The sequence below is a fragment of the Giraffa tippelskirchi genome, chromosome X, assembly GCF_054371585.1.
Source record: "Giraffa tippelskirchi isolate mGirTip1 chromosome X, T2T-mGirTip1v1.2.pri, whole genome shotgun sequence".
Lineage (NCBI taxonomy): Eukaryota > Metazoa > Chordata > Mammalia > Artiodactyla > Giraffidae > Giraffa > Giraffa tippelskirchi.
Window position 1 is genome coordinate 51581662 of NC_137289.1, and position 26437 is coordinate 51608098.

Genomic DNA, 26437 nt, shown 5'->3' on the forward strand with positions numbered 1-26437 from the left:
TTCGGGGCAAGTACCCTCTGATATTTAGATTGGTTGCTCAGTGATATTTTTGTTTACTTCCTGAATCCTGGCTACTTTCTGGATAATTAAAGTTGCCAGATAAGATCTACAAACTAGACCTTATTCTAAGTGCTTTACCTGTATTAACATATTTACTCCTTATATCAACCCTACAAGGTAGGCATTGCTATTATCCCATTAGAGATAAGACTAACTTACCTAGGATAACACAAGCTAATACATGCAGAATTGGTATCTGAACCCAGGCAGTTTGGCTTCAGTGCCTCTGCTCTTCACCATCATTCTACATCAGTTCTCTATCTTCAGTAAAACCTAAAGCTATTATTTGACAGTAAAAAATGAAAATTAAATAGGTACATTGGAAGAGGGAGTGGTAAGATTTAACGACTGGCTCTTGAGGGAGATGGAAGAAGCCTTGATTTGTAGTGTGTGCCAATTTCCATGTCATAAATACTACTCCCATGGCCATATAAGTGGCTTCCCTGGTGGCTCCAGTAGTAAGGAATCTGCCTGCCAAGCAGAAGACGTGGGTTCAATCCCTGGGTCGAGAAGATCCCCTGGAGAAGGAAATGGCAAACTACTCCAGTATTCTTGACTGGGAAATCCCACAGAGGAACCTGATGGGCTACAGCCCATGGGGTCACAAAAGAATCAGACATGACTTATTGACTAAACAACAAACAACAACAATGGCCATAAAAATGTGGAGTTAGGAAAATATGGGTACAATTGGCTGAGTCAGAAGACTCCAGTGCACCACTGGACATTATAGAGTCAAAACTTAAATACATGTAGCATACAATTATAACAAAATTATTAATACTTTGCTTATTCTTTTCACTTTTTCATACTTACTTTAAAAAGTCAGTCAAAGTTCATGTACAGCCCCAAGTTAAATTTGTTTTTCTACTTGCTACTCTGTTAAAACCCAAAGAATATGTACCTTAAAACTTCAAAGAAGAACAGTCAGACTTCTTTTTGTGGAAAAGAAAAAAGAAAAAACCTTTTTCTGACTGGGGCGTGTGAGTGAGTGAGTCTGTGTGTGTCTTGCCACAGCAGGCATGCCAAGTCTTCTTCTCCCTTAAGTTTTCTTCTTGTCTTTAAAATATTGGAGATTCAGGAGGCTGTTATTATGATTCAGCTGATTCCAAACCTCTCAAATTAAAATTAATAACTTTGTAAGTGATTTTTTTAAAGTCTCACACAGCATATTCTGTATAAAAAGTTAGTCATTTATTACTAACCTATATCATTGAACCTATGTTCCTTATGCTGTAGAATTTTGCATATCAGTTTATTCTCTCATAGTAGTACAATAACATATTACATGTAAATATTTTTACCACAATCTTTTAATATTATTGTTATTTCTTTAAACCATTCTTACAGTTGATCTTTAAAACCAATGTTAGTGCACTAATACATATTCTTAAACAAGTTGTCAAGCATTCCATTTTTCTTTTTTTTTTAATTAGTTTATTTATTTTTTAACTTTACAATATTGCATTTGTTTTGCCATACATTGACATGAATCCACCAGGGTGTACATGTTTTCCCCTTCCAGAACCCCCCTCCCCGCAAGCATTCCACTTTTCTATCCAACAACTTTGCTATAACAACTATCTCCTTTGGAAAGGACCAAGCCTAGGAAGCCAAATATGGGTTGCACAGCTCAGCTAATTACAACATAGTGTTAAAAAGATCAAGGCTATGGTTCAATTAATCTTCTTGTGGATCACTTATACAGAAGATAATACCTCAAAACTCATTAAGTATTTTGTAAGTATTTACACACACGACAGACACTATGCTAGGCCTTGGGGCCACAGAAAGGAATAAAATATAGTCCTTGTCCTCTAGGCATTTGCAGATGTCTCCTGTATATTAGCCTTTCACCATTAGGAATATGAACTAAGTCTGAGAAATGAATTGTATATATCTATTTTCATGGTCAGTAGTAGAAAACAATAATTTCCAAACCACATTCTGAACTGATACTGGGTTAGTAGAATTGCTTCCTACATAAAAAAGACTATTTTCTTTCAATGTCCAATAATTTGCAATATAACAAACTATACTTGTTTTGATATTTCTGAACTTAGTAGTACTCTTTATTTAAAAATTGGAAACCAGAAATGGACTAGAGTTTGAGGGAGGGAAGAAGTATAATGTGGCAAAAATAACTTTGAAGTGGGAATCACACCACCGGGTTGCAGCTTTTGCCTGAAGGAGACAGGGCTGTACTAAGGTTCTAAAATCAATTCTGGCAAAGGAGTAAGACAACATTTCTCCTGCTACCCTTATGGAATTTTCAAACTAGCTATTTATTAATTTCATTGTTTTTCCAAAAATCATAGCACCTCTTCCCCACCAAAATAAAAATATTTAACAGACTAAAAGTGTCAGATGAAGAAAACTGATCATTAATTGGAGAATAAACGTTAATGGCCTAAACCCTGATCACAGAACAGCTGTCATTTTAGGATTTAAATCTCTCTAAATCTGCACTTTGTTTTAAGGACTTATTTATAAATTTTAATGCTTTGTCTCTGATAAATTTTCAGAGTTAAAAAGCAAAAAGGAAAAGATGTCATGTTTACAATTCTAGTGTGTTAACATCACTTTATAGTTGACAATTTAATGGTCAAGAATAGCTAATCTGAACCCTTGTTGCTTAAATACACATTCCTGGATCCAGCAGAACTTCAACACTTATCTTGATAGACAAAATGTAGCAGTTACTCAATTCTACAGGGAATCCTTGAACTTCCCACTTAAAAACCATTAATAACACGATGTGGCTCAAGTTTCTAACATTTTCACTCTGCTATCTAGGGTATTTTGAGAGAAGAGACAGATTAGCAATAGATGATAATTTAGCATAAGATGAAATTTAGACTCTAATCTCAAATGTTCAACAATGAATAATGGATACATGTATATGTATGGCTGAGTCCCTTCGCTGTTCACCTAAAACTACCAAAACATTGTTAATTGGCTATATGTGTGTGTGTGCTCAGTCATGTCCGATTCTTTGTGGCTCCATGGACTTTACCCTGCTAAGCTCCTCTGTCCATGGAACTTTCCAGGCAAGAATACTGGAGTGGATTACCATTTCCTACCCCAAGGAATCTTCCCAACTCAGGGATCGAACCAGCATCTCAAACCCAAGTCTCTTATACTTGCAGGCACATCCTTTACTACTAGTGTTAATCAGCCACACCCCAATACAAAATAAAAAGTTTAAAGTTGGAGGAAAAAAAAACAATGAATAAAGGTTTTGGCATGTGCTTATCTTGAGAACAAAGGTAATAAAATAGGCTGTAGCAACTCTTACTACTGTTACTGAATATCATTCAATTAAAATACCATTTAATTATAATTAGCATCCTCATCACTACTGGAAAAAAATACTTCATAGTTATTCTTCATAATATATAGAAATTTGACACTAGGATCCTGCTGGTGACCAACCTCATTCATTTCTTTCAAAAAACTAATGAAATTGTTGTTGTTGCTTAGTCACTAAGTCATGTTTGACACTTTTGTGGCCCCATGGACTATAGCCTGCAAGGCTCCTCTGTCCATGGGATCTCTCAGGCAAGAACAATGGAGTGGGTAGCTGTTCCCTTCTCCAGGGGATCTTCCCAACCCAGGGATTGAACCCACGTCTCCTGCATTGACAGGATTCTTTACCGGTGCACCACTAGGGAAGCCCAATGTTACTATGCTTGCTTCATTTGCCTCAGTTGTGTCCGACTCTTTGTGACTCCATGGACTGTAACCCACCAGGCTCCTCTGTCCATGGGATTCTCCAGGCAAGAAGACTGGAGTGGGTTGTCATTTTCTTCTCCAGTATCTCCAATGATATTATGGTCTGGGTCTAATCTTATTTATTTGTGAACATAGACAAACTCATTGAATAAATTATTTGTCAAATGCAAAAACCATGTAGTGAGCTCTGTGCTTCAGGATCTTTCCCTCCCACCTTTTAATATTAGCATGTCAAAATGTAAAATGAACTCTAAAATATTTTATAAAATATGAAATATCCTAAGCATAATGATGACATACTACAGCATCTTGGCATTCAAACGCAAAATACAAGGAGGTGAGGAAAGCTGTTCTAATATCTCTTTCAACCAGGTTTTCACTTTTAATATTAGAAAAGAAGTCTTCACAATGAATGACTTACAAATAATAAGGGCAACTGAAAGCCAAAGTAGCTCTTAAAAAACTAAACTCACATTCATTCTGATGATACAATGGGGTCAACGCTTCTGAATTCACTTGTATCTGGAATGAACAAGATCTAGGTGTGGTGAATTTCAACACAATTTTCTAACCAACATTTCCTCCTTTAGAAAATCTGGAAGCAATTCAAGTGAACTTCTTAAATATTCATTTTGTCCACAGTAGCTTTTTTTTTTTGGCCCACACCACCATGGCGTTTGGGACCTTAGTTCACTAACCAGGGCTTGAATCCGCACCCCTGCAGTGGAAGCACAGTCTCAACCACTGCACCACCAGGGAAGTCCTCACCAAGTAGCTTTTAAAGGCTCAGTTTCCTTCGCTGTAGCCCAAACTCTTTGGACAACTGGGGAAGGTCAATGTACTTCAAAGAGGGATACCAAAGCTCCCCAAACCAAGCAGTCCTAAGTGGAATTTTTTTTAAATGAGTAAAAAAAAAATTATCTAAACTTTTAAGCCAAACTTGCCTCTCTTTATGCAAGTTCCTGTTTTGTGACAACTTGTTTTTTTGCTCACTTCTGGTTACTACCAGTTACCAACAAACCAAATTTAGTTTCTTCAATTGACTGCTTCATAGCAGCTCTCAATTGAAAAAAAAAAAAGTTCTTATCACTGCACCTCAACAAACAAATAAACAAGTGCTTTCTTAAAAGTATCTGGAAATATATGTCTGTGGTTTACTGGGAACCAGACAAACCAGTACTGCACATCCCTTTAATGTGTTATGGGGCTTCCCTGGTAGCTTAGAGGTAAAGAATTCGCCTGAAATGCAGGAACCGCAGAAGTTCTTGCAGGAATGCAGGGAGGCGATGGTTTGCTCCCTGGATCAGGAAGATCCCCTGGAGGAGGGCACGGCAACCCACTCCAGTATTCTTGCCTGGAGAATCCAATGACAGAGGAGCCTGGTGGGCTACAGTCCATAGGGTCACACAGAGTCGGTCATGGCTGAAGTGACTTAGGACAGACGGACACTCCTAACTAGCCTTTAGGTAAATTCTAGTCTCTTGAAAAATATGAAACAGGTATTAATACAGGTTACCTGTTGGTTAAAGCCATGGTTCTTAACTTTTTGCACTGCTACAAATCGTCTTTTTGAGGGAGGGGTGGTGGCAGTAAAGATGACCAAAATCACCTTTTATTACTATCATCCTTTTAAGCCAACAAGTGAAACAGGCACACAGCTATGGGTAGTTCAACAAGTTGACTTTCTTTCTGCCCTGTATCCTCAAGTAATTCTGCTGTAAGATTTTGAAGGTAATAATACTTTAGGGAATAGGTGACAGATTTGATATGGCACCAAAAAATTTCAGGCAGCTGGAACTTTCAGGAAATAGCATATTAAAGGCACTAGAAAATTAGAAATAATACTGTTCAAAAGGTCACAGATGCATAATTTTTTGATGATATAATATTCACAGGTAAACAATTTTTAGGATTCTTACTAAAAAAAACCTAGTCCTGCCAGGCCTATTCTGATTTCCACAAGTGGTAATGTTTAGCACATTGTTAAGAACCCAAGGGCTAGATCAGCATTTCTCTAAATTTCTGGAGTTAGGATTCCTTTAAATTCTCCAAATAACTTTTGTTTATGTAGATTATTTCTATTCATATAAACCATGTTAGAAATTAACAGGAATTTTAGAAATATTTATTCATTCATATATAACAGCTATAAATATATATTAATGTAACTAACATTTTTATTAAAAATAACTATTTTTCCAAAAAATGTCATGAGTGGCATTGTCATTTGTGCAAACCTCTTTAATGTCAGACAATGGAAGACAGTTGGATCTCCATACCTGCTTCTGCATTAGACCTAACTGTGATCTGTTTTTCTGGTTGAAATATATGAAGGTAAATCTGTACTCACATAAATATGTAATCAGAAGATTGAAGAGTGTTTTAATAGCATTTTCAAATAATTGTACATATTCTTCTTTTATGTTACAACAAAACTCAATAAGTGGTAGTTTCTTAAATATTAGGTGCAAGGGAGAATTTGAAATCCTATCAATCAATTCTTTGTACTTAGTTAAATGAAAATCCATTGATCTAATATATTGAATGAATCCTTTATCTACGCATGGTTTTGTGACAACATGCATTGGTCATCTGGAGAGTACTGATTCACTGAATTATGCAGATTTTAAAAATGGTGACTCATTTCAAGATTATACAATATCAAAAAATCATGGTTGTTAATATTGCTACAGTTTTCACTGGAAAAGTCTAAGTTTTAGAAATTGTCAAGCTCATGTGGTAGGTAAAAGTTTTCCAAAATCCTAATTTTTGCTTGAACACTTAAATTTTATCATTAGCAGCAAATGCTGTCATTTGTTTTCTTTGAAAGGGCTTCCCTGGTGGCTCAGTGGTAAAGAATCTGCCTGCAATGCAGGAGCTGCAAGAGCCACAGGTTTGATCCCTGGGTCAGGAAGATCCCCTGGAGGAGGGTGTGGCTAACCACTCCTGTACTCTTGCCTGAAGAATCCCATGCACAGAGGAGCTTGGCAGGCTACAGTCCATAGGGTTACAAAGAGTTGGAATGACTGAAGTGACTTAGCATACAAAGGACAGATTCACTTAGTTCATTTTTGACAAAAGGTCTTCCAAATACCCCAGGCTGAATAACTATTGTTTGTCGGTAGTCCTTTCAAGTTAAAAAGCAGTTATTTGGAGATAACAGCTAGTTTGGCTCACAACTCAGTCATATGAGTGCTTTGCAACTACTTCTCATTGTCACCACACAGAACAGGCCAAAAAAAAAGCTGTGTAGAGATTCAAAAAAATTAATTATTCTTACTGTTACATCAAGAACAGTCCTAAGTGAAACTGGCATTTCCTTTTTACTGCAAATGCATAGAATGTATACAATATAGTTTGCTGCTTCTGTCTTAATTGGTGCTAAGGTGCCAGCAGCTTTTATCCACCACTGCTTTTAAACCACCCGTGTAAATGTCACCACAGTGAATTCTGCAAATAATGTCTATATAGTATTATGAAAATAGTTTTGACCTCACGGGTCCCTGAAAGAATCTCAGGAAGCAGTGCTCTGAGATCACATTTTGAAAACTATGGGACTGGATCAATGATCCTCAAATTTGAACATGTATGAGAATTACCTGGGAAACTTGTTAAAACATTGAAATCCCGGGGCCCCATTCCCTAATTCAGTATGTCTGGGGTGAGACTTGGAAAACTGCAGTTTAACAAGTTCTGTGGGTTCGTTGACTGCATGTAGTCTGTGACCCATACTTTTAGAAGTATTGGCTGGAGTTTGATTATAACTTGACTGATGTTATGGCCAAGGAGTTTCAAGACAGTGGTCCAGTCACTCTAGCCAGAACAATGCCAATCCTTGACTCTGCATAGAAAGACTTTGCCAACAGACTTATTTTGTTTTTATCAGTAGTTCAGAGAGAGAAGTTAGAAAATCAGCCACAGAAGAAACAGGCCCATTTCTTTTCTGACACAGCTCCATTGTCACCATTGTGTCTCACCTAAATCACTGTGCTGTGCTAAGTCACTCCAGTTGTGTCCAACTCTTTGCAACCCCATGGACTATAGCCCACCAGGGTCCTCTGTCCATGGGATTCTCCAGGGAAGAATACTGGAGTGGCTTGCCATTCCCTCCTCCAGGGAATCTTCCTGACCCAGGAATCAAACTTGCATTTCTTACATCTCCTGCACTGGCTGGTGGGTTCTTTACCACTAGTGCCACCTAAACCACTGTAAAACCTCCTAGCTAGTTTCCAAGCTACCAGTCTCAGTCCTTCAATTCAGTCCCCTCATGGCTACCAGATAAAGTTTTCTAAATGGGAAAAATGTTCACGTAATTCCTTTGCCAAAGGCTCTTAAAGAGTTCTTTGCCAAAGACCCCTAACCAGACTCCATAAAGCACTGTAGCTTTATTCACCTACAAAATAAAGTTCAACCTCCTTTCATAAGATCCGGACTCATCTACATTAGATAGTCAGGTTTTACATTGCCCGGTGCAGGCTTCCTTGAGGTTATCTGGTTTACCTGAGTTTCACTCAACTATGGACTCTTTCACATTAGGGACTGGGTTTTTCATCACTGAAACTACAATGTCTAACAGAGTGCCTGGCACATAACACATGTCAAATGTTTGATGAATGCAATTTAAGAATGCTATATTTAGTGACAATTTGAATCTTGATTGAATCTGAAAACAAATTCATCATTAAAGAAAATTGTGTGAACAGTCTAAGATGTGTCACCTCCCTACATTCAACAATGGCGTATCTTCAAGACACGTCTGCCTACAGAAGGACATATCTATAATAAGTAACAAATTAAATACTAATCCTACTCTGCAGATCCTGTGTTTAGTGTGATGGTTACTGTGTCAGTGCTGATCCCATTGAAATCAACATACAGCCAGAGCAGTACTAATGGTCTCAATAATCCCTCTCCATCCTGAGGTTTGAGTTCACTAGTTTCACACTTGCATTCAGGAGATGGACAGATATCATTTTAGTGCTAAGTTCAAGTTAGAACCCAGTCAGCCATCCTGGTTCACTAGGAGATTGGTTGTTTGGGCACTTATGAGGAAGTTCAGAGGACATAAAAGGTCTTGAAGCACTGGAACAGGTTGAGTGTTTATACCACCTTAAATTTTTGCTGATACTGAGGAAAAGAAAATAATAAGATATGCTATTGCCAAGCCAGGCAGAAATTACAGTATGTATGTTATTTGGTTAAAAGGGTATTCTGTGATAACATTAAAATGTTTATGCTAAAGTTTTCTATTGCTACAGTTGAGAAACCAATTCAACATTTGTTGTTGCTATTTATTACTGTTTTCCAGAGGAATGCTAGTCAGTAAACTCCATAGCATCAATGTATTCAATCCTTTGGGATAATAAACTGCACAATATCCAGAACTATTCAGAATCTGATAAGAATATTTAATGGCTCAAGGTAAAGCAATTACTGACTTACAATATATACATCACAGGTTAAAAATAACCTGATCTTTGTTGAGCAGTTAAAAAAAAGTTAAACAGGAGATTTAGGGGTTTCAAGGAAAGAAAACTTATACAAACAATGTCAGAAAATTATGGTGCTCTTTTCTCCTTGTAGTCATTGATTCTGTTTTCTTGTAATGAGACCCTGAGAAGAATTCCACTGAATAAATTACTACTGTATTGGGTGGGGGATGGGATGAGCACAAAAGGAGGCCATAGCCTAGGCATAAAATAAAATTCAGATATGGCCTCCATCACTTGCGACTTAACCCTCAAATTTCCAGATTATGTGAAACTAGTACAAGAATGTATGAAAGGAAAATATACTCGGAACCATAAATACGGCCAGACTGTAGAGAGTGACATTTTTGTGTAGGTCTAAAAGCCCTAGTGACTGCAGCCGTGAAATTAAAAGATGCTTGCTCCTTGGAAGAAAAGCTACAACAAACCTAGACAGCATGTTAAAAAGCAGAGACACTACTTTGCCTACAAAGGTCTGTATAGTCAAAGCTATGGTTTTTCCAGTAGTCATGTATAGATGTGAGAGTTGGATTATAAAGAAGACTGAACACTGAAGAAGTGATGCTTTCAAACTGTGGTGTTGGAGATGACTCTTGAGAATCCCTTGGATTGCAAGGAGATCCAACCAGTCCATCCTAAAGGAAATCAGTCCCGAATATTCAATGGAAGGACTGATGTTGAAGCTGAAGCTCCAATACTTTGGCCACCTGAGGCAAAGATCCAACTCACTGGAAAAGACTCTGAAACTGAGAAAGATAGAAGGCAGGAGGAGAAGGAGACAACAGAGGACAAGATGGTTGGATGGCATCACCGACTCAATGGACATGAGTTTGAGCAAGCTCTGGGAGATGGTAATGGACATGGAAGCCTGGCATGAGGTTGCAAAGAGTTGGACATGACTGAGCGACTCAACAACAAAAAGCCCTACCTTTATTGATATTTCAGTGCCAAACAAAAATATCACTATTAGCCAAAAAATAGGCAACATAGGCTGAAAATGTAACCTAGATGGAAAGGACCAGGTCATTGTTTATCTTCACCTACTTCCTGTTACTATTCTACTACAATATCCAGTCACAAGGCTGGTCATAAAGGGGTGTTCAAACTTTTGTTTCAGTTGGAACCTCTTTTTGTGTGTCTTCTCTTCACATATAGTTTGTAACAGGGGAATTAGATTGGAGATTGCATTAATCATTAAAATCAGAAAGAGCATTATGTTGAGAGATAAGGTATTCATTTTGATCCTGCCACAAGAACCTATGCAGGCAAACGTTACAGATGTTATATTAGTATTCTATTAGGTATCTGAATCAGAGAAAAAGAGAATTTGGTATGCCTCTACAGAAATTGTGGTACCATTTAGTATAAAAAATTCATAAATAAGAACAATCTGCTAACTGAAAATACTAAATTTCCTCCTGTATTATTACAAAAGCTAAGTTCTGTACTAAGGCCCATACACTAATTTATAAAAACAAACACAAACCTGTCTCATTTGTTTTTACCCTTTTACAATAAATTGTTTCTGCAAGTCAATAAGGAGACTAAACCTGTGGAACTATGAAGTTACATTAACTTGATATAAAAGTTACCATATCAGTACCAAGAATCATAACTTAAATGTTTGTCATCACAGCTGAAAACATCCTTTCTTATCATAGTGAGATAACTGGTGTAGTCACTCCTTGACACTGACAGGACTTTGGTACAGTTAAAGTATGAGGTCAATCTAAGAGAGAGTACAGAAAGACAGGGGGAGGGGGAGAGAAGGAAAGAGAGGAAAGAAGTTATCAAGTGCTTGGTAATCAGTGTTTTCCAAATTATATTTCAGATGTTTAGTATTCTGAGATAAAAGTCATTCTATAGATAAATAAGTTTAGAAAATAATGCATTAGACAAAGTTAAAGTGTTTTAGACTCATCTAGAATTCTCAGAGGTTCTGAGAAGTCCTGCAGAGATATATATTGCCAGTCTCCAAGGTAGGGCTATACATGAGGGTAAGGAGGTCGTTAACCTATTTTTTAATGAACAAGGCTATGTACTAAGTGCATTATATATTGTCTAATTTATCCCTCATAATAACTTTATGAAATAGGTACAACTATCATCCCCTGTTCAACAGATGAGTCTTATAGAGCAGTGATCCCCAACCTTTTTGAGACCAGGCACCAGTTTCATGAAAAACAATTTATCCATGGACTGGGGTTGGCGGGAGGATGGTTTCAGGATGATTCAAGTGCATTACATTTATTGTGCACTTTATTAATAGAAATTATTAATTTACTATTAATAATTATTATTAATTTATTATTATTACATCAGCTCCACCTGAGATCATCAGGCATTAGATCCCAGAGTTTGGGGACGCCTGTTATAGAGGTTAATTTGGTTAAGGTCACAAAGCTATTACAGGATAGATCTGGGATTTAAGTCAAAATCTACCTCATTCCTCAGTTCCCGATCTTTGGACCACTTTGCCATCAAAAGGTTCAAAGCCATTTCAATTGTTAGAGCTTAACATCTTGATTTTAAGGTCCTGCTGCTGCTTAAAATGGAAATACACAGGGGAGAAGGACAAAAGTTGTTTCAGTTTCTTGATTATGTGATTTCTACCTGCATTTCTCAAAAACTGCCAGAAAAATAGCAATTTGGATGCCACATTTTTTCCCTACTTCTACATATAAAGCAATTACTTATTTGAAAATGTGGTAGTGAACAGCTGTAATAATCAAAGTTGAAATATTATGTTTGGTTAAAAAAAGAAAAAACTGTCAACAAAAGGTTCAAGAGAACTAACAGTCACAAAACACCTACCTCAGGCCAAACACTTTATTTACAATATCACAGGAAATGGGCATTATTATCCCCCTTTATATAATCAAGATAAATGAAATCCAGGTCAACAACTTGCCCAAGACTACATGTATATTAATTGATAGGAACGGAATTCAAAAAGAGCAGTCTGACTCAAGGACATCTGTTTTTCCACTGAAATATGCTATCTCCCAATTTCAAATAGAACACATTCACCTTTGGTACAATAGGTTGAAATAAAAAAGAGTAATCATGTATCTTTCCTTGCTAACAAAGGGTAATCCCTTAGCCTTTAATTACATTAGTCAAAGTAAGCCAATTTCCTTGTCTCCATTGCCAGTTCAACCAAAAGACATCAGCCAGACAGAAGCAGCAAAGTAGGTGGAGGGTTGAGGTCTAGGGCAAGGGAGGTGACTGATGCTTTTGCACTGGCCAGTTTCCATTTCTTTTACACATCCCGCTCTCTTGCCAAGATGAAATGATGGTGGTGGGAAGCAAAACTTTGAAGCACTCCTATAACTCAAAGCACTTTGGAATTCTGTTAAATATAGGTTGCTTGTGTATATCTACTAATGAAAACCTTACTCAATATAGTCACACTTTTCTAGCCTTCATCTGAATGACTGTTGGAATCCTCTAAAATGAGAAAAGATGTAACGACTTGGAAATCTGTTAATGGCTAAGCCACAAATCAAAATTCCATTCTTGAAACTTTGGGGAACATTACAAATGCTATTAAAATAAGCCAACCTCCGAGATGATCATAGGTTAGGAAAACAAAATGGAGATTCCTTAAGGTAAAACACATGTAAAAGGTGAGGTAGTGCTTTGGTCAACATCACAAAGAAACTGTAAGTAGAGAAATCTCTCTAAACTAGCATGATTGGGGAGAATCTAATAAACTATATTTAATGGAGCTATCATTATGAACAAAAACCACAACAGAAACACTGATGGGTTGCGTTTCAAAAATTCATCTGCAAATGAGTTGTCTGGAACTAGAGACAATACATTTTCCCATAGTAATGTTGGTAAACAGAGTTTGAGCTCCCAAATTAACCCCCAGATTATTACCATGTGAAACGCTTTGAGGACTAAAAACTTCAAAGCAAATATAAATTATTATTTAACCAAAATTTACAATAAAACTTCTCAGAAAAAAAAAATCTCAGAAATACTTAAGCAAGCAAGCAAAAAGACCAAAACATTTAAAATATCTTAAATGCCTGGACATAAGAAAAATGCATATTTAATCAGGAGGACTACATGGTTGATGGGAAGTTTTTGTAGAGACTGTGGGAGTTAGTTATGGACACATGTAAGGCTGTTAAGATATTGACAGCACTGGCTTCTTTATGCCTAATTTCATTTCAAAAGAAATGGCATCACATAGAAAGAAGCACAATTTTTTTTGTAAAGATGGGACTCAGCAAGAGAGAATAAAAGCGAGAGTGAGAAAGAGAAAGAAATAGAGAATATATCTAAGGTAGAATTGATTAAGCTATGAAAGGCAAAGGAAGCAGGTAGAAAAATTGGACACAAAATGTATCCTAAGAGGAAAAGAAGTGGTACAACAGCTACCCTTGAATTTGACAGTTTCTTGTGCAAACCACTAACTTGTGCATAGCAAAGTATTAAAAAACAAATACATGCATGCTCAGTTGTGTCCGCCTCTTTGCAATCTCATGGACTATAGCCCCTAAGCTTGTCTGTCCATAGGATCTTCCAGGCAAGAATGCTGCAGCGGATTGCCATTTCCTATTCCAAGGGATATTCCTGACTCAGGGATCGAACCAGCATTTCTTGCATCTCCTGCATTGGCAGGCAGATTCTTTACCACCGTGCCACCTGAGAAGCCCCCCAAAAACAAGTACAGAAGGTTCCCAACTTACGATGGTGTGACTTATAATATGAGTGGTACAATCCTCTCTTGAGACACTGAGCAGCAGCAGTCAGCCATGTGACCACGAAAGTAAACAACTAATACATTTACCACCATTGTGTACCCATACAATAATTCTGTTTTTCACTTTCAGTACAGTGTTCAATAAATTACATGAGATAATCAACACTTTGATTCATGAGATCAACACATGAGATAATCAAATAGGCTTTGTGTTAGATGATTTTGCACAACTATAGGCTAATATAAATGTTCTGAGCATGTTAAAGAACATGATATCATGTTAGGTAGGTTAGGTGTATTAAATGCATTTTTGACATATGATATTTTCAATTTATGATGGGTTTATCAGGATGTAACTCCATCGTTAAGTCGAGGAAGATCTGTAATTCAATATTAATGATGTGTTAAATATAATTTTGATTGAGCTTGTATGTTCTGCACATCATTAATAAAGTGTAAAATAAGAATACCATGATTCTCCTTTGTCCTTATTCTCACAAAATTTCTTCCTCTTTTCTACAATGACAAAAGCTATCGTCGTCAGTGCCTCCTGTACAATTTACGAACTTCTGTCTGTCCACAGTTCTTCAGGAACTCTATCAGATCTAATCCCTTGAATCTATTTGTCACTTCCACTGTATAATCACAAGGGGTTTGATTTAGGTCATACCTGAATGGCCTAGTGGTCTTCCCTATTTCTTCAATTTAAGTCTGAATTTTCCCATAAGGAGTTCATGATTTGAGCCACCAGATAACTATGATAGTGTGATCACTCACCTAGAGCCAGACATCCTGGAGTGCAAAGTGGAGTGGGCCTTAGGAAGCATCACTACAAACAAAGCTAGTGGAGGTGATGGAATTCCAGCTGAGCTATTTCAAATTCTAAATGATAATGCTGTGAAAGTGCTGCACTCAATATGTCAGCAAATGTGGAAAACTCAGCAGTGGCCACAGGACTGGAAAAGGTCAGTTTTGATTCCAACGCCAAAGAATGTTCAAACTACCTCACAATTGCACTCATTTCACATACTAGCAAGGTCATGGCTAAAATTCTCCAAGATAGGCTTCAACAGTATGTAAACTGAGAACTCCCAGATGCACAAGCTGGATTTAGAAAAGGCAGAGGGACCAGAGATCAAATTGCCAGCATTCATTGGATCATCAAAAAAGCAAGAGAGTTCAAGAAAAACATCTACTTCTGCTTCATTGACTACGCTAAAGCCTTTGACTGTGTGGATCACAACAAACTGTGGAAAGTTCTTAAAGAGATGGGAATACCAGACCATCTTACCTGCCTCCTGAGAAATCTGTATGCAGGTGAATAAGCAACAGTTAGAACCAGACATGGAACAATGGACTGATTCAAAATTGGAAAAGGAGTACATTAAGATTTTATATTGTCACCCTGCTTATTTAACTTATATGCAGAGTACATCATGCAAAATGCTGGGCTGGATGAAGCACAAGCTGGAATTAAGACTGCAGGGAGAAATATCAATAATCTCAGATGTGCAGATACCACCACCCTTAAGGCAGAAAGTGAAGAAGAACTAAAGAGCCTCTTGATGAAGGTGAAAGAAGAAGAGTGAATAAGCTGGCTTAAAACGCAGCTTTGAAAAAACTAAGATCACGGCATCTGGTCCCATCACCTCATGGAAAATAGATGGGGAAACAATGGAAACAGTGACAGACTTTATTTTCTTGGGCTCCAAAATCACTACGGATGGTGACTGCAGCCATGAAATTAAAAGACACTTGCTCCTTGAAAGAAAAGCTATGACAAACCTAGACAGCGTATTAAAAAGCAGAGACATCACTTTGCTGACAAAGGCCCATATAGTCAAAGCTATGGTCTTTCCAATAGTCATATATGGATGTGAGAGTTGGACTATAAAGAAAGCTGAGCACTGAAGAATTGATGCTTTTGAACTATGGTGTTGGAGAAGACTCTTGAGAGTCCCTTGGACTGCAAGGAGATCAAACCAGTCCATCCTAAAGGAAATCAGTCCTGAATATTCATCAGAAGGACTGATGCTGAAGCTCCAATACTTTCGCCACCTGATGCAAAGAGCTGACTCACTGGAAAAGACCTTGATGCTGGGAAAGATTGAAGGCAGAAGAAGGGAATGACAGAGGATGAAATGGTTGGATGGCATCACAGACTCAATGGATGTGAATTTGAGCTAACTCCAGGAGATAGTGAAGGACGAAGCCTGGGGTGCTACAGCCCATGGGGTCACAAATAATTGGACACGACTGAGTGACTGAACAACAAATTGTCATCAGATGAACTCAGCATGTCATGGGTGAAAACTGCCAATATATTGGATTCTTCATATTAAGCTATTAAATTTAGCATTAATTTTTAAAGTATTGAATGGAAAACATATTGAAGAGGGCTTGTGAGGGCAAGGAGGCCTCTTATGGAAAAGAAATAGATAAAAAACCAAGAAAGGTAAGGTATGTATAAAAGGGGGGAAAGGAAAATTACCAATCGTAATACAAAGGGTAAAGAGAAGAGAAACATTCTATATTATAAATAGAAAAAGTCAGTCTTTAAAGTTCTTTAGTGTTCAAGGCTTATTTTACATATGAAAAAAACAGTATTAATAAGAAAGGACCACGCTAACAATTTTGTGAGCTAGATATATTCAAAAGATCAAAGTAATTCCTCTTTAAATTCTCATAATAGTCTATAAATCATTTCTATCATTAGGTATGCTTTGTTCCTGCTATTGGTATTGTCAGATAATTAATGCTTTCTTTTGGATTTATAAACACTATAGGAGTATTTTGGATTTTTAAATAACATTATTTTTCTGATTACAAGTATAAAACATTCATTTTAGGAAATTCATAAAATAGAGACAAATTATAATGAAGAGAACAATAATCACCTATAACTCCACCAACCGGATATAACCAAGGTTAACATTTTGGTGTGTTTTCTTTTCAAAGGCTAAGACTTTTTAGTTGCAGGCAGCATTTAACTAAGCATATTCAACATTTTATCTGAAATGATAATGACTGATATCCTGAGAAAAACATACACACACACCAAGTGAGTTCAAGCACCATCTTCTTTCAAAAAAGGTCAAAATAAATAGGGTTAACTCAAAATCACTGATTTGTATCTAACTTGAGCATTCAAGCATTAAAACCAAGTAAATCATGTCTAGGTTCTGAACCTAACAGCCCCCATGAAGTCAGGCATGAATCACCAAACTTCCTTTCTGGAAGCAATCAATATTGTAACAAGCCTACGGGCAAATTCAGGCAATAATTATATGTCATGATATACAGAAAGACATACATACAGCTGAAAGAGGCAGAACAGGAAATGGAAAAATAACAAAGAGTCCTTGTGCTCTGCTTTGCCCACAGGGCTCCAAAGTGGGTGTTAACAGCAAAATGTGGCAATTCTGAACTGGCTTAATAACTTGGTCAAAAAGTGCTTGGAAATAACTCCCTACAGTGTGTAGCTGAGGATCAACCACAGTTAACCAGCTCCAATGCAGTGTAGGATTTGTTTCTGTGGGTGAGTGGGCTCCTACCACATGCTGCAAGAAGTCATTTCCTCCGAAGACAAAGTTGACTATTGTGCTGCTTCAAAGATTCTTCACTGTGGGGCACAAGGTAGTCTTCTGGGGTTCTGGGACTATTCTGCTTCTTGATCCAGGTGCTGGTTACACAAGTGTGCTCACTTTGTGAAAATTCACTGAGCTATACACTAATTATTTCTGTACCTTTTTGGTATGTACATTATTCATCAATAAAATTTACATAGCAAAAAATTATTCATCCCTAAGCAGTATTTGTGGTACCCTATCAAGTAAACTTTGGGGAAAACCCCAACAATAGTTTCTAGTTCAGTGGCCATCATGAATACGAAAAGCCATTTTAGTCAATGAGGTGCTGCTTAACCAAGCAACAAGGAAACTGGGTGTAAACCTCATTTGTGACCTAATTCATATAATATAGGAATATTATAAGAATACTATAGAAGAAGAGGAACTAAGGCACAAATGGTGATCAAATCTTTCAAAAGGCCAAGGCCACAATAGGCAATGAATATGGGATAGATCAGATCATGTTTTTGACTAGTTAGTATATTTTATGTAAAGCTCTCGGGGGTATATTTTTGTTTTAAATGTTGCAATTCACATCCCTCCATATCACCATTTCTGCACTTCTTTTTGCTAGTTAATGGAAATGAAGCTCAATTCCCACCCCCACCAAAGACTGCCATCTTCAGCTTATAAGAGAACCCTCTTTCTATTTTTAATTATATGGGAAAATGCTTACAACAAGAAGTGGGATACAAAACTGCATATCTAGTATATAATTGTAATTCTTTACATAATACATATGCAGAGCAAAGGGAGAAAACGACAACAAAAACACCCCAAAATGCTAAAATGGTTACATTTATGGCTTTTTCTGTTTTCCTTTAAATTGCCTGTATTTTCTTAATACTATATTAATATTCATGATAAAAGTAGGATACCAAACTATACCTATACATGGAAAAAGAGACAAGAAGGGATATTAATGATACCATCTCTGTATTGTGGAATTATGTGGAGCTCTTAATTTTAGTTTTCTGTATTTTCCAAGTTTTCTGCAAGAAGCATAGTTAAGTTTACAATCAGAAAATAATTTAGACAACACCTTTGGTACTCTCCTCTATTTCCTCCATTGAAGCCTAAGAATAGAGACTAAATGCATTCTAGATGAGACAACACACATCTTCCATGGACTAGGGGAAATAGTTCTTTATGTGCTTATAAAAACAATTCATCAATCAAGCTATATTGATTTTTGTATTATGGAATTTTTATATTATGGAATTAAACATTCACCAACATGTTCAATGGAAGCGCTTTAGTTGGAGACATAAATTGAATGGTATAAATCAAATTTTTTAAATATCAAAAAAAATAGAAAGGGAAGGTTCAATGGAAATACTCATTGTCATTATTTCTTTGTTATCTAGGTCATATTACTATTTAAAAACCATAAACTAGTACATGATGGTGACCACCATAGAAGTTAGGGTGCTTGCAATCTTAAAGTATTTATATAATCTTATTTCTCCTTTTTTTGTACATTGAGGCAGGAAGCTTGGTACTTAGCATATAGTTAGACCCTTGACAAATGTTCAGTGAACTGAATTTCAATCCCTTTTTTCAGATATTTTTCTAGGGAACCTTATGATCCTCTGTCATTCTTGTGTTATTTAAGGCCACTCAACAAGTATTTGCAGAGCACATACAGTAAAAAGATTTCTAAATTGTTGTTGTTTAGTCACGAAGTCAAGTCCGACTCTTTTACTACCCCATGTACACCTGCCAGGCTCTTCTGTCCATAGGATCTTCCAGGCAAGAATACTGGAGTGGGTTGCCATTTCCTCCTCCAGGAGATCTTCCCAACCCAGGGATAGAACCTGCATCTCCTGCATTGGCAGGCAGATTGTTTACCACTGAGCCAACACGGAAGTTCATAAAGGTTCCTATGGGGAATATGAAATTAATAAAACATTAAAATGATTACAATACAGTAGGAAGAGAAAATACACGAACAAAAACTACCAGCAAAATGCAGAAAGTACTTACAAGGGATGGAATTCTATGGGAAATAAGAGATTATTTTGTTTTTGGTTGCAGGGGTTGTGGTGAGAAGAGGAAAAGAAGGAATTATGAAAACCTTCAAAGATGAGGAAGCATCTGTGTTGGGTTTGAAGGATGGGTAAGTTTCTGATCAACAGAGCTGGGAAGAAAAGGGTACATAGGCAAAAGCAGAAGTATGAGCAAAGGAATGATAATGGGAAAGGGTAGAGAATATGTTTCAGGATGAATATCAAACAAGAGGTACATAAAGCTTCAAAAATAGGTTGGGACTAGATTATTAAGAGTTTATATGCCATGCTGAGAAACATAATCTAAAAATTATAAGCAATGGGCTCTTGAGTAATGGCATATGCGTGTCCAGAGCTATGCGCCAGTGGCCATGTGGAAGAAGAACTGAAAGGAAGAAGTGACTGAAGGCAGGGAGACCAATTAGGAGGCTAAGCAGTTGTTTCCATTAGAAGACATTTGGAACTGTAAGCAGTGTAACGACAATTGCGAGGGAGAAGGGAACATATGTAGAAGATGGAAAAATCTTCTGGACGTGGCAGATACTTATTAGAGGGAGAGTGTTGGGGGCCTGGATGTGAATGCAAGGAAGAAAAGGTGTGCGATGAATGTGTTAATAAAATAACAGAAATGACACAAAAGAGAAGCAAGAGACTGCTTGGGAAGGAGTTTCAAAGGAGTGGTCAACAATATCAAATACAGTTCTGCAGAGAGATCAAAAAGCATGAACATGAGAACAGATTTTGGAATGGTATTTCACCTTGGTAAATCATCACCACCCAATCTCTTCTCAACTTCTTTTTGAGCCTAAAGAGGTTCTTTTTGATGTCAACTTACTAGGGGGTAAAAAATAAAAATTAAAAAACAAACAACAGCAAAACTCAAAGCAGAATAAAAACTAAATGTCAAATGGTTGAGATGGAACTGGGTGGTAATAAACCAGTGGAAAATCCTATTCCAAAGTCCTTGTGAATGGAAAAGAGATTGGTTACTCAAGGGACAAGCAGTTATTTGAGAAAAGAACGACAAACATATGCAGGCCAAAAGATCATTTTCTTGTAAAGCATTCAGTTTACTCAACTTATTCCTAAAGAGTTACAGTTAGATGTCAGATAATACGGACCTTGGAGTACTCTTGGCTATTCATTTTCAAATTATATACCACAAACATACAAATCAATTTTCATCTTCTAAAATACAGTTAACTATCCCTATCCTAACTCTAAATGTATTTCTAAAATACATTTAACTATCCTATCCTAAGAAAAATTATAGTTGCTTCCTATATGTCAGGCTTTGTGTTAAACACTTTATCTGTATTATATCATTTAATTCCATTAGCCTTATCAGGCAAGTTTTTTATTATGTCCATCTTACATAGGAGAAAACTAAGACATAGAGAAGTAAAATACTGGCCTAAGATTTTAAAAATAGTAAGTGGCAGGGGGAGGGAGTTTGAGATTTACATATACACAGTACTTTATATAAAATAAATAATCAACAAGGACCTACTGTATAGCACAGGGAACTATACTCAATATTTTATAATGTATAAATATAAGGGAATTGGGCCTTCCCCAACGGCTCAGCAGGCAAATAATCCACCTGCAATGCAGGAGACACGGATTTGATCCCTGGGTTGGGAAGATCCCCTGGAGGAGGGCATGGCAATCCACTCCTGCATTCTTGCCGGAAAAATCCCACCAACAGAGGAGCCTGGCGGGCTATGGTCCATGGGGTCACAAAGAGTCAGACAAGACTGAAGCAACTAAGCATGCACATAAGGGAAAAGAATCTGAAAAAGAATATATATGTGTGTGTGTGTGTGTGTGTATATATATCTGAATCACTGTGCTATACACCTGAAATTAACACAACACTATAAATCAAGTATATTTCAATTAAAGAAAAAAAAAAACTTGGGGACTTCCTTGGCAGTCCAGCAGTTAGGACTCCTGACTCCCACTGGAGGCGGAACAGGTTCTATCCCTGGTTGGAGAACTAAGATCCCACATGCTGCACTGAGCAGCCAAAAAGTAAAAGATAAATAAATAAATAAATAAAAAGTGGCAAAGGTCATCTTAATATGCTCTAAGAGGTCTTTCAACAATGTATACAACAAGCAACTGTTTTATATAGCAAACTCTATTCCAAGGGAGACCACCAAATCGTTAACTTAAATGGCTTGGTTCATTCACTTTTTCACAGCCCTCAGGAATAATGCTTCTCCTGCCATCACTTTGAATATGTTTCAAGTTCTTGTAAGCACGTCATGGATTATGAAGGTGGAAGCTTTGTACAGGTCTTTCACTAAACTCATGCCTGCACATGTTGACTCAAGGAAAACTATACAAGGAAGTACTGACACCACTTCAGCCCGTGGGCTGTGTTCAATTAGAAAGCATGCAAGGCTCAGGCTCATCTGCTTGGGAAAGCAGACTAGTTAGTTGTGCAATAACAAGAGCATGCGCAACGTGTCTCATCGTGACAACCCTGTATTTTAGACGGCTTTAGTGCTTACTCTAAGTTTTGGCCGCTTCTTATCTGATTTTCATATTTAAATAAGACACGAATAGTGATTTAACTGTGAAACCAAAATTTTCTCTGAATTTTCTTCCCCGTTTCTGGATCAATTTGAATGAAAAATATCCAGAGATTGCAGGATCAGCTGTTAATAAAAATCTGTCATTTACAAATTTTTTATCTGAGTGAATCAAGATTTTCTGGAAGATAGTATACAGAAATAAACTGCTAGGTTGCTGCAAGGCTATAGCTACCCTTTGGGAAAATTTGGTATCCATAAAAACAGCCTGATTTTTCTAATTGATCATGGTTATATAGTGGAGTTTCTCTCCATAGACAAAACTTTTAAAGCTACTGCTCTAAACCAGTTAGCTCTATTACTTGAACAAATGGATCTTCGTGGTCACAGGACTGTGATAGGTAGGAGTGTGGATGATCAGCACAAATTCCATTGAAGGACAATTCAAGCACAGGCCCCTGTGAGAGGGGGTGGAGAAAGGTTTTGTAAAACAAAGTTCACAGCAATGACTTTTCCACATTCGGCAGCCCTTGTAGAATTCATGGCAATATATATTAAGTTAATCAACACTTAAACTTCAGTCTTACCTCTGCCACTAGGATCCAAATCATTTTTTGACCAGAGATTACAACGAACCCTGGGATTACTCTCAAGAATGAGCAAAGCAAACAACACAGCACTTTGCAAACAAAATATTTAACAACATACGTGGATAAAATGCAAAGTGATTTTCCCCTGTGTTGAAAAGTAGTTTCTCCAGGAGTTAAAGGGAGAAATGTGATTCCATTCCTCAAGTAACTAGCTAGCTCTTTCAGCTAGTTAACCTAAGTGTAACATTGCTACAGTCAGATAATAATTCATTGCTACATCTCAGATAATAACTCATTTTTAAAGTGTCAAAACACTCTTCTGAGTTTTAATTAAGTGATCGACATTTAGGGCTTTATTTCTATATAGTATTCTGAAACAAAAGAGCCATGCTTAGATTCCCAATGTATTTGCCTTTACCCTGACAGTTGTGTAAGCCTTTGTTTGCTCATTAATTTTTTTGCATCTTGTTAGCATTAGCCTATTATAATAACTAACTTTTAACTGAGTATTTATTATCTGCTAGGTAGTTTACATACATTATCTTTAATGATCACAGTAATGTAAATATTTCCATCTTACAGATGGGAAAACTGAGACTCAGTACCAAGTTAAAAAATCTGACCAAGGATACAAAGCTATTATGTGGTAAATTCAGAATTTGATTCTCATTCTTGACTACAATGCCTGTGCTTTTCCTAGTACACCATACTATCTCTCCACAAAGTGTAAGTAAGATGTATGCAGAGTGCCTGGAACATAGTAGGAATGCAAAAAAAATTAATTTTATTGTCCCCTAAAACCATCAGATAAATATAAGCTTATATCCTTAAACAGAAGTAGGATGAAAGCAGTCTAAACCAGAACTCTCTAATTAAAGAGTACTTTTCAATTCAAATCATCCGTGCAAACGAATCTCATTTGGAGGAGGCAAAGTCAAAACCTTGCATGTGAGTAGCCAATTGAAATGGAAAGACTTTAAAATTTATGAGGGCTTATTCTTCCTTTCTATCAGCCTTTAAAAAGTCTTTTCATTCTAATCAATGAATTATCAACCAAAAAGGATGGAGTTGCTGCTGTCTTTACCCAATATAAAATCTAAGAATCACAGCATTTTAGAGCTGGAAGGGAGTTTATTTGGTTCATTTTTGTCTCTGCACAATCTGCAACTTGGCCTCCCCCTCCTACTTCTGTACTATCATTTGACTAAGTGAGTAACATGTACAAGGTCACAAATCTGGTAGAGGCACAGAAGGGACTAAAATGAGCTCAAATCTCTTGAGTTCCAGTTCAGTGCCCTTTCCATTATACCACCCAGCCACTCTCTCTACAAGTGCTCTCCAGGCAGGGCCAGACACATTATTTTAGGAAAAACACAAAACCTCCAGTAGCTAAACAAGCAGATTCATCTCTCCAGTGACTCCTAAAAGGATAATCACTTCGTCCTCCTGGCAAACCTGTGGGAGTGGTTCATTCTTAGTTCTTTCCCATTTGATTGAGGAGGGAACCCAGGCTAGACTTCAAATAAGTTGCTCAAGGTCACAGGACTAGTAAGCAATGGAGCTAGAATTTAACCAACATCTGACTTGAGGCCCAGCTCTCAATAACTATGATATACTGCTAGTATGTGTCTCTGCCTTTTTATCCCCCGACATTTTTTTCTTTGTCTTTTGGGGCCCAGGATCACTATGTACACATGGTATGGATACCTAAATATAAATAGGGAGAGGGTTTCTGGAAGGATAACTGAAAAGGGAAAGAGAGTAACCCACCTCATCTGCACAAATGTAAGATCTACCTGGATTACATTTTCCAAAGTCTAGGTCCTTGCTAGCTAGCCTCGTGCATAAACCTCTCCCCTTTAAGTAACACTAATCACCTGTTTTGTCACTCAATAAGCGAAATCAGATTTTTTTTTTTTCCAGAGGCCAAAGAAAGCAGTGATGCCAACAATCACTTGGGACCTGAGACCCCGAGGCAGAGAAGGATCCGAGGGCTGGACATAGTTTCCAACAAAACTGGAATGAGGTTAACAGGGCACAGTAACACAATCTTGTACCTGATACGAGGAAACACGCAGAGAAAACAGGGAGAGCGGAGGGAAAAAAATCTGCGGCGGGCCTGAGGCTGCGAATCAGGACAAGATTGAGGAAGGGATTTTCCAGATAGGCTTCTCGGTTAGGCTGCCTCCCAGTCATAGCAAACCCAATGCCCACCACCAATGCCCACCCCATGCAAGCACCCTCAAAAACAGCAGGAAAAGACGACGCAAAGAACCCCAACAGTTCTCGAGTTGCCAGCCTCCGCACTCCGTTGGTTTTTACCCTTTTCTACCAAAGAGGCAAATTCTGAAGGATTTTTCCGCCCAACCCCCATGTAGGGTGAAGCTCGGGGAAGAGAGGACCCTGACTCACTCGATGGGGACAGAAAGGACACTCGTCTTCCTTCGGAGCAAGGGGACTGGGGGAGGAATACCCTGAGGGAAATATGGAAAAAAATGGCCTTGGCAGGGGTTTGATGGGGCGCAATCAGATAGCTGCACTCACCCGGGTGAGACATGGGGATGACCTCATTGCGGGTCCCCGGGAAGTTAAAGATGACGGCTCCAGACGCCCCTCTCTCGTAAGCCAGATGGATCTTGTCTGCGAAGGTGCAACCCCCACCGCGCTGGATGAGGGCCAACCAAGACACTTGCACGCTGCTGCCCCAGTCCCCCGGGACCGTGGGCACCGTGAAATTCGTGTGCGGGTTACAGGCGTTGAGCGCCCCCGGCCCGTCGGGCGGTACCAGGACCCCAGCCACGGGCTCGAGCGGCGAATCCTGGCCGTACACGCCCTCCTCGCTCAGCTCCCACACGGTGCGGTTCACTCCGGTGTGCGGAACCCGCCAGGACACGTTGAGGTACGCGGTCCACACGGCTTCGGCTCCCCTGGAGCCGGGGGTTTGCGGACTCAGAACCAGCAGGAAGCACCAGGCCAGCAATCGGGAAAAGCCACAACCACCGCGGCAGAAGACCCCGGCCACTGGCAGCGGCCCCATGGTATGCGCGCTCTGCGGTTCCCTAGGGCCCCTGGCACGCGCCTTCCCGACTCTCGGTGGGACCCCGGCCTGGGCCAGGTGCGCGCCAGGTAGGGAGAGGACGGGGAGAGACTGGCACGCGCGGCGGGCTGGGTCAGAGCCGGCGGGCACGTAGCGGCGCCGAAGATGTTGCCGCAGAGGAAGCCCTTTGTGGCTCCACTCCTCTCCGCGACTGCCGGGGCCGCGTCGGGCTCCGGGGTTTTAGCGCGAAGCTCCGCCCCTCCGGCTGGGGGTAGAGGTGGCTGGGAGGGAGGAAAGGACACTGCGGGACCGCCTCTTAAAAGGGTAGCAGGAGCGGAAGGCTTTAGACTAGGATCGGAAGCTGTGTGGTCAGGTGTGTCGAGTCGTATGAAAAATGGACAGGTGAGGAACTGTGGAATCAGCGCGAACAGAAACGCTCGCTGGTAGGATTCGAGTCCATTTTGAACTGCAAGAATGTATTTGTTTCCCTCGTAACCTTTGCCCACAAGGCTGTTCAGGCTTAAGGTGCCAGAATGCGAAAAGTACTTCTAAAAAGCCCAGCTCTTAAGGGTCTGAGTTGCAGTCCAGAGAATTTGGGTAGGTGGGTGGTACCTAGGCAGGCTATTTA

At 38.5% G+C, this 26437-nt stretch overlaps 1 protein-coding gene across 3 annotated transcripts in view; it reads right to left on the reverse strand.

The window, feature by feature from the left end:
• The window catches only part of RNF128 (ring finger protein 128), a 103176-nt gene that overhangs the window by 38475 nt on the left and 38264 nt on the right, over positions 1-26437 (reverse strand). For 2 of the 3 annotated variants that reach the window (XM_081565392.1, XM_081565393.1), the window contains exon 1: positions 25317-26022. The exons of the other annotated variant lie outside the window; for it this stretch is intronic. In XM_081565392.1, coding sequence (XP_081421518.1) covers positions 25317-25809 — 493 coding nt within the window. In that variant the 5' untranslated portion in view covers positions 25810-26022. Of the gene's footprint in view, positions 1-25316; positions 26023-26437 lie in introns of those variants that run through there. 3 annotated transcript variants of the gene reach the window in all.